The sequence below is a fragment of the Phaethon aethereus genome (genome assembly GCF_964289735.1).
Source record: "Phaethon aethereus genome assembly, chromosome: Z".
Taxonomy (NCBI): domain Eukaryota; kingdom Metazoa; phylum Chordata; class Aves; order Phaethontiformes; family Phaethontidae; genus Phaethon; species Phaethon aethereus.
Window position 1 is genome coordinate 1,321,679 of NC_138577.1, and position 12,501 is coordinate 1,334,179.

Sequence of the window (12,501 nt, forward strand, 5' to 3'; positions counted from 1 at the left end):
GAGGGTCAGTTACTCCCGTGTGTGGCTTTTTGATGGGGCATTTTTGGTGTTATTTAACGTCGGTTTCACTGGCATAAAATTCACCTGCAGCTTGCACAAGGACCGTGGAAAAAAGAATAACTAGAACTCCGTATCCCGGCTTCAAGAGAAAAATGCGTCAGTCCGACTTCACTCCGGAGCAGTGCTAGTGCCCGGCCGGAGGCGCGTGGGGCTGGGGTCCACGGGCAGCTCCCCCCAAAGCGGGTATGGGGGGCACACAGCAGCACCCCAGCTGCCTGCGTCCCCCCACTGCGCCAGCAGGCCCCGGGGGGTTCCGCGGCAGGCAGCTCCCCGGGGACCCCTCTAGCAGCCGACGAGTTTTAATTGCGCTGCGTGAGCCGGGGTTTCCTTCTAATCCAGGGTACGTGAAGCCTCTCTGCAATGGGGAGCTCCGTCCCCTATGGAAATCCCACCCGCAGAGACCACGGACTTGGGAACGTTTCTGAAAACAGGATTTGACGTGCGCTGGATCTTGGATAATTATTTCAGTCGGATTATTGTTGAGCTGGTAAGTGTGCTTGAAGCTGCGGATGGTCTCTGTACTTACCCACTCAGGAGAAAAAAAATCAGTTCTAGCGGGAGAGAGAATTAGCTGTTGGGGCTCGTTAGCACGAAGGGCGATCTGCACTGGTCGGCGTGGTGCCGAAGAAGGCGGGGGGATCTCTGCCTGCCGGCCGGGCGAGCGGGCAGCCGGGGTAGCGGCAGCCGGTCCGCCTGCCCCGAGGCGGCCGCGGAGATGCGGGGCTGCGACCGCGGGACACGGGGCTGCGACCGCGGGATGCGGGGCTGCGGCTGCGGGGAGAGAGCGGGTGAGCCCGGCCGGGTGGGCGCCGGGGCGCGCCTCGGGCGGCACCGGGGCGCCTGCACGCCAGGCACGGGCGCTGCGCCGTCCTCGGAGCACCTGCCGCCGGTGTCTGAGAAGAACCGACAGCCGGGCCTGGCTCCGAACCTCACCTCTCTCATGGCTGACGCCCGTTCGTCCAGCACCTGAAGTGAAACTGGGGCTGTGTGAAGCCATGCTCCTGTTTCGCTCGGGTGGAGTACCCGTGGCGTGCTTCCATACCGCCTGAGCACATTTCCAACCCCACAGCGTATCCTTTAAAATACGGAGGGCTTTTTGATTAAAACGGCGATCTGGTGCTCAGCAGCGTGCCTACGGCGTGGAAACCCTTCCAGCTGTTATTGACGGTAAGCAGCTCAGGAAATTGTAAGAAGGAAGAAGCAGACACAGCTGAGTTTTACAGACTTCCAATGCACAATAAAACATTTTATTTAAAAACAATGCATTCAATATCGTGTTTTGGCACATGGGTCAATGTTGCAGGCACATTCACACCAAAGAATCGCATCGCTGAGAGATCCCGTGTTGCTCTCCGCAAACGATGCTCACGACGAGGATGCGGTACTCCGCCACGAGAAGAGCCAGGGCCTCGCTCACCAGGGTGCCCACGTAATTACGGGCACGATGCGCTGTGCAGGCCACGCTCGGGCCTCGGGGCTGGGGCCACGTCTGGTAGGGACCACGTCAGCCTGCGGGCCCGATCCCGGCCCCTCCGGCGCCAGCGAGGCTCTCCGTGGGAGCAGGGCTGAACACCAGCTTTGCTTGCAACGTACTTCACACCGTGAGCAGCTTCGCCGTTCACCTGAGACTGTGCCCTGGCCCTTTATGAACATTAGCCATTTAAAAATAAATAATGCTTTTAGTATGGCTGTTAAATAATGAACCTTTTATTACAATTATGGCATTTTTTTGGGTTTTTTTTTAATATTTATCTTTTTTTATTGAAAACAACTCCATCAGGCATTGGACTGTATAGCCATTAGAATAAAGACACATTCATTTACAGAAAACCTGCTTTTTTCTAAACGATTTGTTTTTTGCAACCTTCATTCACAGTTAGTTATATTTCACAAACGCTTGCTTTTTGGTATACTCCACAATTAAAACCGGTAGCCAAAATGACTTTCTCTTAATGTGTCTTGCTACCATTCACTGAAAAGATGCAAGCAAGGAAAATACAAACCCAAGATGTATAAAAGAAGAGAAGGTAACACGTATTTCCACTCTTATGTACAACCCCTGCTCCACATCCCCTGCCCGGCGGCCCGATCCCCCCGACCGCGGCACCCGGCCCCGCACAGCGCCCGCCCCGAGCTCCCGCTGACGGGTGCGGGTCCCCGCCGGCAGCGGGGCTGGGGCAGGCGCGTCCCTGCAGACCCCTCCCTTGGAGCTACTCTGAGGGGCTCCTTTTCATTTCCTAAGCGAAAATGTTTTGTCCTTACACATACCGACCACGCTGCGCTGCGCGTGCTTTCGTGTAGCTGCATCCGCGCGTCTAGACGTTCCGTAACGGTAGCCAGTATTTTCCCTGAGCCACCGGGAATTCGTTTAGGTGGAAAGAGCGGGCGGATTTTGGACCAGACAGAAGGGGAGGAAGAGCCTGGCCAAGGCGATAGCGAATGCGGGTGCCATTTGCTGCCCGAGCCGGGCGGGCGGCAGCCGGCACCTCCCCGCCGCAGGGACCCGCGCCGGCGAGCGGGGAGCGGCTCCTTATTTAACGGGCAGGCGGTTTCCGCCGGAGAGAGGCAGACCCGGGGGGCCTCTCCTCCCCGGCCGCCGCCTCGGCTGCGCCCTCGGCCCTCGCCGCTCCCTCAGGGCCCACCACAACCTCCCGCAGCTCGCGGCGGGCGGCCGAGCCCGGAGCTTCTCCGAGGGCCGCGCCCAGCTGAGGGCCGCCAGCCAGGGCTCCCGCCGCGGCCTCCCCCGGCTCCCAGGCAGGCCCGGTTTTCCACGGAACCAGAATCACGCAAAGCCCGGCGCAGTGAGGAGAGGACGCCGACCCAGACCCGTCAGCGCAAGCGCGCCGGGGGTCACCCCGCTTTGCGGCTCTGGGACGCACGGTGCCCCGCAGGCGAGGCCCTCCGAGAGAACCAGCCTGGAGATGGGGGTTTGGGAAGGGTCCCGGCCTGACCGCGAGGCGTCAGGAGGGTCTTTCCCTGTCCGGGGGAGCAGAGCCCGCCCCGGGCCGCTGCTGGCCCCGCCGGCCGGCACAACCTGCCCTTCCCCCCCGCTCTCTCTATAAAAGCAGAATCCAAAGAGCATCTAAGAAAATGGGCAAAACCAGAAGCGGCACATTTTAAGATGGTTTTCCACACTGCAAGAGCTCGGACAAAAAATATTGATACTAAGAAGCAATTTACTTTGGGCTGTATTGTGCCATTGATTTTGGGGCAGAACTCCCCATTAAAATCAATGATTCTGAAATGTTCAATGTGGTTCTGAAAAATCGATGGGGAGTTTTGCTTAAAAATCAATGATATAATATGGTGCTCTGTCAATAATTTTTCTGTATTCCCATTTCCGAATATTTGCAGTTGTTTTCGTGCTGCCTTCTCCGCACTCGCTGCCTCTTTGTGCCTCTGGAAAGTTCCAGCTCTGCTGCCAGCGCTGTCGCCCGGGACTGCCGGGGTCCCGTCCCTCCCCGGGGCGGGAGGGGGCTGCAGAGCCCCGGGGGTCCCGCCAGAGACCCCCAGTGGGCTCTGCTGCCTTCGGTCATGGTGGGACCTTGCCACGAGCGGGACGAGCCTCAGAGAGAGACTCCGCTTGCTGAAACTAAGCGAGATCAAATTAAGGTACCATGCGTTAAAACCTTGGGGCAGTTTAGGGTTTTAGTTTCAGCTTCTAGTTTTTACGTTTTACCTTCTCTCCCGGATGCTCTGAAGCAGTAGTTTGCGCAGGGAGAAGGCGTGCCCTGCTCGGGAACAACCGACCGCGTGCCAGAACTGCCACCGTCTCCTCCCCGTCGGCTCTCATGGAGAGGCAGGATGCTGCAGGTCTGCAGAAGCACCTGCTTCTGCCAGCAGCCCTCCCCGGGGACACCGGGGACGGCGCTGCATCGCGGCAGGCGACCTGTCCCATGCGGCTTCCCGGCGTGGCACAGTGCCGCTGCGGCCGGCGCGGTGCTGGAGACCTTCCCATCCCGGTTTCGCTCTGCGGCTACGTGGCAGGTTCATCGTCTCCACGTTGGGCGTGCTAACGCCCAGTGCCCTCACCAGCGCCCTCACCAGCGCCCGCGCCCCCACCAGCGGTCCCGCTGCCGTCGGGGAGGAGGCGCGTGGAGCCGCTGGGCTCGGGAGACGTGCAAGGAACAGGCTCACCCCAGGCTGAGCATCCCTGTTGCAAGAAGGGCCTCCTGCAGAGGCACGAGGTGCATGGGTGGAAACCCCTTTTTTTAGGCTAATGAGTGTTTACTTGCGCCTACATCTAATTTAAAGTAGTTATGTCATGTAAACGCCGTGCAGCAGCCAAGCAGGATCCGCCGGTGCAATTTCCCATTGGGAGCCAGCAGCTGAAACCGGTATTGGGCACATCGGCCTCCACATTCTAGCCAATATAATGATAATAGTTAACGTTTTGCTAATTTGCTGATTAAAAATGATCGCTCCCTGCATTAAATTGATAACCTGCCTCTTAATAAAAATATCCGGCACTAACCACGAGCCAACGGGCATCACTTGGGGCTTGGGGTGGCCCTTCTCCCCCGAACCCCGGCCCCGGGGGGCTCTTTGCCGAGCTGGCTCTGGCTGCCGGGCACACCTGCGGCCGCGCACCTCAGCGGCCTGCGAAGCGACCCGCCTGCCTTAGCAAACACGCAGCTGCTGTGCAGCTCAGTAGGAAATGATATCCCAAATGATTCATCACGGTACTTCAGGAGCAACTAGCGCACAGCTCTTCCTCCCCTGTGCAATTTCTCTTTGTTCTTGTTTCTGAGGAAAAAACCGAAAGAGCGTGCTCCGGCACCTGGAGGAGGTTTCCCGCAGGACTCGGCTGGGACTGGTGCCCCACAGCCCCCCACTGCCGGCTCGCACACAGGCGCCCAGCAGCGTGGCACCAGGCAGCGCCCGGCGGAGGGAGGCTCTCGCGTCCCGCCCAGCCCCAGCCCCTCGCACCCGTCCCCGCGCTCCTGCCGGCTACCGCGCAGCTCGCGGGCAGGGCTGCCCGCCCGTGGGCGCGACCCCGCAAACCTCGCAGGGGTCGGGGGGGGCTCGGTCCTTCCCCTGGGGACACGGGCGGCTGGGAGCGCTGGGGACGCCTGTCCTTGTGCTCTGCGCCCAGCACAGCCAAACTGCTCCCTGCCCGGGCCCTCGCACGTGGCTACGACACGAATAATACACGGTAACATCACGAACGACTCATATGGCACCATACGGCATAAGACACCACCATCACCGCACGACTATGTCTTCGTAATAACAGTTGCTAAAGGTCGTACTCTGCTGCAGGGACAGCGACGAGCGCGGGAGCAACGCGACAGCACGACAGCCGGAGCCCCCGGGAGCGCGGAGCCAGGCTTGGCAGCGGGGGAGGGAAGCGCCGCGATTCCCCGCAGGAGCGGGTCTGCGCACGCCGCGGTACGAGGGAGACCAAGCCCCTCCACCACGTGCACCAGCCCTGAACAGCCTTTGAAAAAGCAAAAGCCAGAAAATGTGGGTTAATTAAAATGGGCAAGGAAGCCTCGGGCTCCCCCTCGCCCGGGCGCAGGGCAGAGGGGAGGCATGGCCTGGGGGGCCGGGGGAGCTGCGGTGCCGCGTGCGGCGGCGGCGGGCACCGGGAGGTGCTCCAGGCCGCTCAGGTTTGGTGCTGTACTCAAGATCTCCTTCCTCACCTCCTACGTCTTCTTGGAGGTAAGGAGGCTGAGAAAAATTAAAACGTGCCATTTTAAAGTATGATTTTAAATTGGATTTTGCATCTTCTTTCAGCGTATAGTCAGCTCTCAGCATCATACAGAACGGTAGAAAAATGTTAAAATACTTGTAAGTATACTTGTGGTAATAAGAAACCCAGTTACTTCACAGGCTCCTTTATCCTGAGACATAATGGCCAAGATTTTCAAACCGTAAGTGACCCTAAGGTTTGTCCTCTCTACACGCAGCCTGGCTTTCAGCGGCGCTCAGGAAGCCTCTTCCCGGGACTGCCCCGGCTGCCTGCTGGGACCAGAAAACGGGGCCACTCGTTCAGTTGTCTGAGCACGGATTTGGGGATGTCAGTGGGGAAAGCCGGTAACTGTATTTCCTCCTCCCTGCGCTCCTCCTGCGCTCGCTTCCCTTTAAAAACCGTTTTTCAAAACTCCGCTGCCACGGGCTGTGGCGGGGGGACGCCCGCAGCCTCGCCTGCCCCAGTGCCGCTCGCTGGGCTAGGAAAGGCTGCTGCCGCTCCCCACAGAGGCGGCGTCCCGAGCAACGCACCGCTGGCCACCACGGGCTGGCTGGCACTTCGGGACGGACGAAGGACGGCGGGTGCCGCCGCCAGCCGGGCAGCCGCCGCGGCGGGTGCCACCCGGCAGAGCTCAGCGGGGCGGCCGCCGCGCCCGGCCGGCTCCTTGCCGCAGGGCGCTGTGGGGCGCGGCCCGCGGTGGGGCGGCGTGCGCAGGGAGGGGAGAACGGGGAGCGCTGATGGGCTCTGTGGGTGCACGGGTCCCCGCTCAGGGGGTTCGTCCTCCAGACGGACCCCTCGTCGTCAGAGGGTGCGGAGAGCAGGCACAGAGGGAGGTGCGCCCGTGCCGGGGGTCGGGGCTCTTCTCGCCCAACAGATCTCCAGAGAAACCTAATGCCGTTTATCGTGGCCGTTTAACTTTAAAATCAACAGACCAAATAAATAGTATCACACGGGTGGGAATGGCCGTGCTTCAGCCTGGCTAATTTGGACTGGGATTTGGCCCCAATTGAATTAAAATGCTGAAGTATCCCTAGAGCAATACAAACACCTAGCTACGGTACGAGCCATATTGTGACCTTCTTCTTCCCGTTACTCCTAAAAAAATGTAAAATTCAGTAAATACGAAAATATGCAAGCGGTGGAAATCGGGATCCACACTGAAGAACTTGCAAGTGACAATAAACTGGAATTCCGAGTGGCTTCTTCAGTTGGCCACAGCAATATACGTATGCTGAGCTATCGATAGCAACATATACAAGAGAAGCAGAACCTTTTAAAATTAGCATTTCTAATTCTAATCGGGAAGGGGCAATTAAATTAAGATATTTAGGGCATTTAGTGGAATGCTAAAATATGACAGTATCTTAAAACATACTTGGTAGAATATCTATATGCAAAATATTTCAACTTTGCTGCTGCATGAATAGCATCCACAGAATTTGATAAATGCTGCTGCACTGCTAAATATACTTAAACTCTCTGATGAGCAGTGACAAGGGTGACTAAAAAGCATCTTTATATTACGGAAAATATTTTAGGGCATGGTATGTTGGGTTTTTTTAGAATTGTATCTGAAGAATGTTTAATTCGGTGTTGGGCACTTTTTAGACAATCATTTGGCACTTCAAGATTTAGGTTCTTAGGCACAATGCGACAAGGTGAGTTTGGCCAGTCCTTCACCGTGCATCCTGTAGAGCAGCTGGAACTCTGCAGGCAGCTGGTGGGACTCCTGCCACTTGGTCGTGAACTTTGTTCCCTTCTTATCATAGTAGTGGTACGGGAGGTCCTCCCTCGTGTTGGGGTCGAACCCGAAGGGCCAGAATCCGTACAAGTGAATCTCTTCACATATGGCAGAAGCAAGGGTATACATGAGAATACCTGTGCTCAGCCGCTTGGGTGACAAGTGTTTGTTCTTCCAGTATCTGTGAAAAAAATAAAGGCATGTTAGCCTGGGGCGCAAGTAATGCCACAGGTTTGCTCTAAGAAGAAAAAGTCACTGCCTGGAGACCGTCAGGGCTGAGAGCTGATAGCCTGAATAAGGCAAAGACTGCTCTTCAGGTCAGTCTGTAACGGCCGGGAGTGCAAAACCACCTTAGCAGCACTCTGATCGATAGCCTCTTGTGGTCCCCTTCCGAATGTTTTTGGTTTCTGACCAGGAGAGGTAGTGCCTTACCCAGAAAAGAACGATCCACTGGCTCCTGCTCACACGTGCATTTGCTAAAGAGGTGGCAACGTTATCCTCCTACTTATTACAGTTTTCCTTGGGCCACCCTGCAGCTGTCTGTTAGCATCCCTATTTGCTGGCTGAGAAGAGCAAGCTCTTCCCGCAGCGGCGCTTTGCTTGTGCGGCATCTCAGCTCCCCCGCTCTCCCGCCCCTGTGGAAGCAGCAGCAGGAGCAGAGCCCAGTGACGGACCGTGCCCCGGTGCGAACAACCAGCCCGCCTCTGCTGGGCCATGTATAAAGCTGTAAAGAACTAACTGAAGTACTTACTGAAGTAGTAATAAAACTGCGTTTGCTCTACAACCAAGCAGTGTTGGGTCCTGACTTGCTAGACAGCGCCTGCCAGATCAGGCACGAATAGAAAAACGGAGAGGGAGATGTATTTTGACAAGTTAAATGCAAGGCGAAAATACACACCTGTTAACATGCTGCATTATATTTCCTGGCCAAGCCAACTGGACCTTTAGTTGCCCTCTATGCTCAACAAAGAAGTCAACCAGTGTTCTCGTGACTGTTGCTGACGTGTGGAAGAAAAAAGCGGGGATCCAAAGAATGGCCCCATCCAGCTTTTTCAAACTTAAAAAGAAGTTGTTGCGATCCTGAATGGTCAAAAGGTTGTTGTAATACTTTTCCAGGATGCTGGGGTTGAAGGTCGTAAGATTGGTTTTCCTTCCAACATCTTTTTGGAAAGCCTCAGTTGGAGCAAAATTGCAACGAAAAACAAAATCAGATTTATCTATTTCTTGCCCGCACTGACTCCCGGTCAGGATCCCACTATTTCCAACCACGGCGCAAATGTTGTAATGCTTGTTCAGGATCGGCGACACGTCGGGAAGCAGCGATCTGAAGTTATTGCTGATAGAGAAAACATACTTATGGCTGGAATAATCGTAATGCATCAGCTGCCCAATCCGAACACTATTCTTGGTCAAAGAAAAATTTTTTATTACGTCGACATGCTGAAGGATTTCTTGCCTGAAATAAAACAGAAGAAGGAAAGAAAACATGGAGTTATATTTCCCCTCTTCCTGCGGCGGAGAGATTTTCGTTCCAGCTAGACTTACATTTTTCTTTTTTTAATGTAGTAAAGTATTTTCCTGAGCAATGTGGTGCAATGGCTTTTAAATTAATATAAATAGATAGGAATTATGGAGCTGGCTCCTCACCTAGAGCTCTGCTTGGCTCTACGGGGCAGTCCTGGCTGACGCCAGCTAAGGATGTGTCTGTGTCTCTTGGAACAGTGTCAGGATTAAAATATTGGATTCCCCATGTAAGTCTGCGGCGTGCAGCCGCCGGTACGCCCCTCCCGCAGTCACCGTGCTGAGGGGTGGTGCGCAGCACAGTTCTGTTTGGGCTGTCATACAGGCCTGCTGGGTAGGATTTCTGCTGGTTCTCTCCGCGTGCACATCACTCTTGGAACGGGACCGCGGATCTTTGGTAACGATGGGTCCCATGTTTGTATGGCATGTGAAGTAAAACCAAGCGGTCCAGGATATTCAGCTGAATTAACAGGAGCTGATTTTTAAATACAGATTTTTTTGTGTGTTCTCATTAAGAAGCTTTGAATCACAAAAACAAGTGACATTTGCTGACTCCATTTATGTAAATATAATTCCTTAATGTCTTACTTGGGCAAGCACATCGGCATTTTTACAAGGGTTATTAGGGATACTTAAAAACCAAACAAAACCAACCCTGCTCAGGAATTTCCCTTGCAGAGCATAAAATCAGAAAACCAATACCACTTTATTTGCTCATGTTTATGGAAAACAACCAACCTCCCAGCTCGCATCCTCCAATGTCTAAGCATTAATGGAGTCCCACTGGGTGCCCTAATTATGGGTTATGGCTAACGGACAAGTGCAAAGGCAGATCCTGAGGCATCAGCTAAAATCATCAGAGGGGTGGCACAGAGATAGACTTACAAAGGATGAGTTGGTGGTGCCAGGAATGAAGCAATATTGAGGGGTGGTCACTGTCACACCAGCCTGGGAGGTCCCGGGGAAAGGATGGGGCAGGCAAAGTGCCAACTCCCCTCTGTGGCCCGTGGCTTCCTGGGGCAGTGGGCGATGTTTGCTGGCACTAGAAGAGCATTATGTGCCCTGCTGTGCTGGCAACAGTGCTGACCTGTGACTGGAGGGTGACCAGAAGGGAGGAGAGAAGCCCAAGCCCTGCCCGCCAGCACGGAGGGGGTGCAGCAGCCCCCCTGACTCCACCAGGTGCCTGGCTGCAGAGCTGAGGGGCCTGGGTTCCTGCTTCTCAAGTGGGATATGTGAGCGGAGTTACAAGGTGTCTCAAAAACAGCAGGCATTGCTAAAATGTTTTGCTTTTCGTTTATACAAACTTCATATACATATGTATTAGTAAATATATATATAAAAATGTATAAAACATATACTTACTTATATATATGTATCTCAGTAAAGCAAACAAATAAAAGAGGCTGGCCAAACATCACCGAGTTCAGGTCACAGTGAGAAACATGAAAGCACATTTTACTTCCCGTTAAGTACAGAGCAGCTTTGAGTAAGCGGGAGGAACCCAGAACCCCTTCCCGTTGCCACCCAGGGGGAAGTCAGCGCAGCCTGCGGTCAGGGGGCAGAAGGCAATGCACAAAGAGGATGTCTCCGTGGATCTGGGCTCGAAGGCCCCCATCTGAACCCCTCACTCTGCCCGCCCCCTCAGCCAGAGCGGTGCTGGAAGGCAGAGCAGCACTGCACTTGCTCAGAACTGCAGTTAGCTGGGAAGTTTAGCTGGGCGTGCTTTGGCCTCCATGAACACAGCATTTCATGGCTGTTACAGTGCGATTTGTTCCAAGTTTTAAAAACTCAGCCATTTATCTTGAGGTAATGACAATTTCACTTGCACCCCAGGAAACTGGGTCACATTCCGTTTGCTAAAATAATGCGTGTTGCAGCCTGGTGTCCTGCCCTGAAGTAACCAATTCTTCCAAGATAGCTGTAACCATCTGGGGAAATGCTCTGATTCAGCCTTTGTGTCTCACTGCTGGCAAATTAGTCAGAGCTCAGAGTACTTAGCAGTCCCTGATTGTATTTTCTTAAATCCTGGGGGGAAGGGGACAACCTCCGGGAGGGCGAGGAGGGGACGCGCGGGCGCAGCGCCTGGCCGCACGCTCACCTCTGCTGCGCGAACGCGCTCCGGTTGAAGGCCCACTTGGGGGGCTTCTCCTGCAGCTCGTGCGTCAGGGAGTTCGTAATGGGGACGAACGAGGGGTCCAGGAACTTCAGCGCGAACTGGGACCTGGAAACGGACGCACGGACCCACGCAGACAGGCACGCACAGACCCACGCAGACACACAACGCATCGACACGCAGCCCGTTACTGGCCGTGCCCGACCGGCCCGGCATCAGCACCGCGGACAGCACCGGCCGCGCCGCGCCGGGCTGGGCCGGGCTCGGCCGGGCTGGGCCGGGCTGGGCCGGGCTCGGCCGGGCTGGGCCGGGCTGGGCCGGGCTCTGCCGGGCCGTACCAGGCCGTACCGGGCCGCACCGAGCTGTGCCGGGCCGGGCGGTACCGGGCCGCGCCATACCGGGCTGTGCCGGGCGGTTACCGGGCCGTGCCGGGCAGGGCGGTGTCGGGCTGCCCCCCACCTTTCAGCACCCCCGCGGCACTGCGGTTCCCATGCCTGGCCCGGGTGCTCCTCGGTGCCGCGGTCCCGGGGGGGCTCTCCCGCTCCCGCAGGCCCCGGGGGCAGCTCCGCGGAGCACGGCCGGGGCTGGGCGCGGGGGGAGCCGCATCCGCGCTGCGGGAGAGGGGCTGCGCCCAGCGCTCGGGCCGTGGCCGCGGGGCCTTCGCGGGCCCGCCTGCCGAGCCGGGGCCGCCCCCGGGAACAGCACGGGAGGCAGCCGGGGGTCGGAAGGGAAGGGATGGGGGGCGCGGAGCCCCGTCCCCGAGCCGCGCCGTGCCCGGCGGGGCCGGGTCGTTCCGCGCCGCGCCGGGCCGCGCTCTCACCTGAATCCCGCGTGGAACATGTACATGCGGGGCCCCCCCGGGCCGGCGGCGCGGGGCGCGCCAAAGATGTTGTCCTTCTTGAGCGAGACGTAGCTGATGAGGGAGAGGATGAGCAGCGCGATGCTCAGCATCACCAGCCCCAGCACGCTGGCCACCCGCACCATCTTGCAGCTCCTCATGCCGGGAGGCGGCCCCGCGGCTGGGCGGGGGCGGGGGGGCTGCCGCGGGGCTACATGGGGGTCGGCGGGCGCGGGGGCGGCGGGCGCGGGACGGCGGCGGGGACGGGGCCGCCACCGCCGGCAGCCGGAGAGAAAATGGAGGGACCGAGCGGCGGCGCGATGAAATGGCAGCCGGGAGCGGCCGCCCCGCCGTCCCGGCCCCGGCAGCGCCGCCGTGCCCCCCCGACAGCCCCCCCGCAACCACGGCCCCTGCATCGGCAGCCCCGGTAACCCTCCCGACAGCCCCGGTGTGACCCACCGACAGCCCCGGTGCCACCCCAGCAGCCCCGGTACTCCCCCTGACATCCCCGGTGTGCCCCACCAACAGCTCCA

The 12,501-nt window shown here is 57.3% G+C and overlaps 1 protein-coding gene across 1 annotated transcript; it reads right to left on the minus strand.

Moving 5' to 3' along the window:
* Positions 1-7,394: 7,394 nt before the first annotated feature.
* On the minus strand, positions 7,395-12,129 carry ST8SIA3 (ST8 alpha-N-acetyl-neuraminide alpha-2,8-sialyltransferase 3; the record flags this gene model as incomplete). Its single annotated transcript, XM_082013113.1, has 4 exons — positions 7,395-7,677; positions 8,395-8,952; positions 11,116-11,238; positions 11,951-12,129. The coding sequence occupies 4 exons, from the start codon at positions 12,127-12,129 to the stop codon at positions 7,395-7,397; spliced, it is 1,143 nt and encodes a 380-aa protein (XP_081869239.1).
* Between the last annotated feature and the right edge of the window lie 372 nt (positions 12,130-12,501).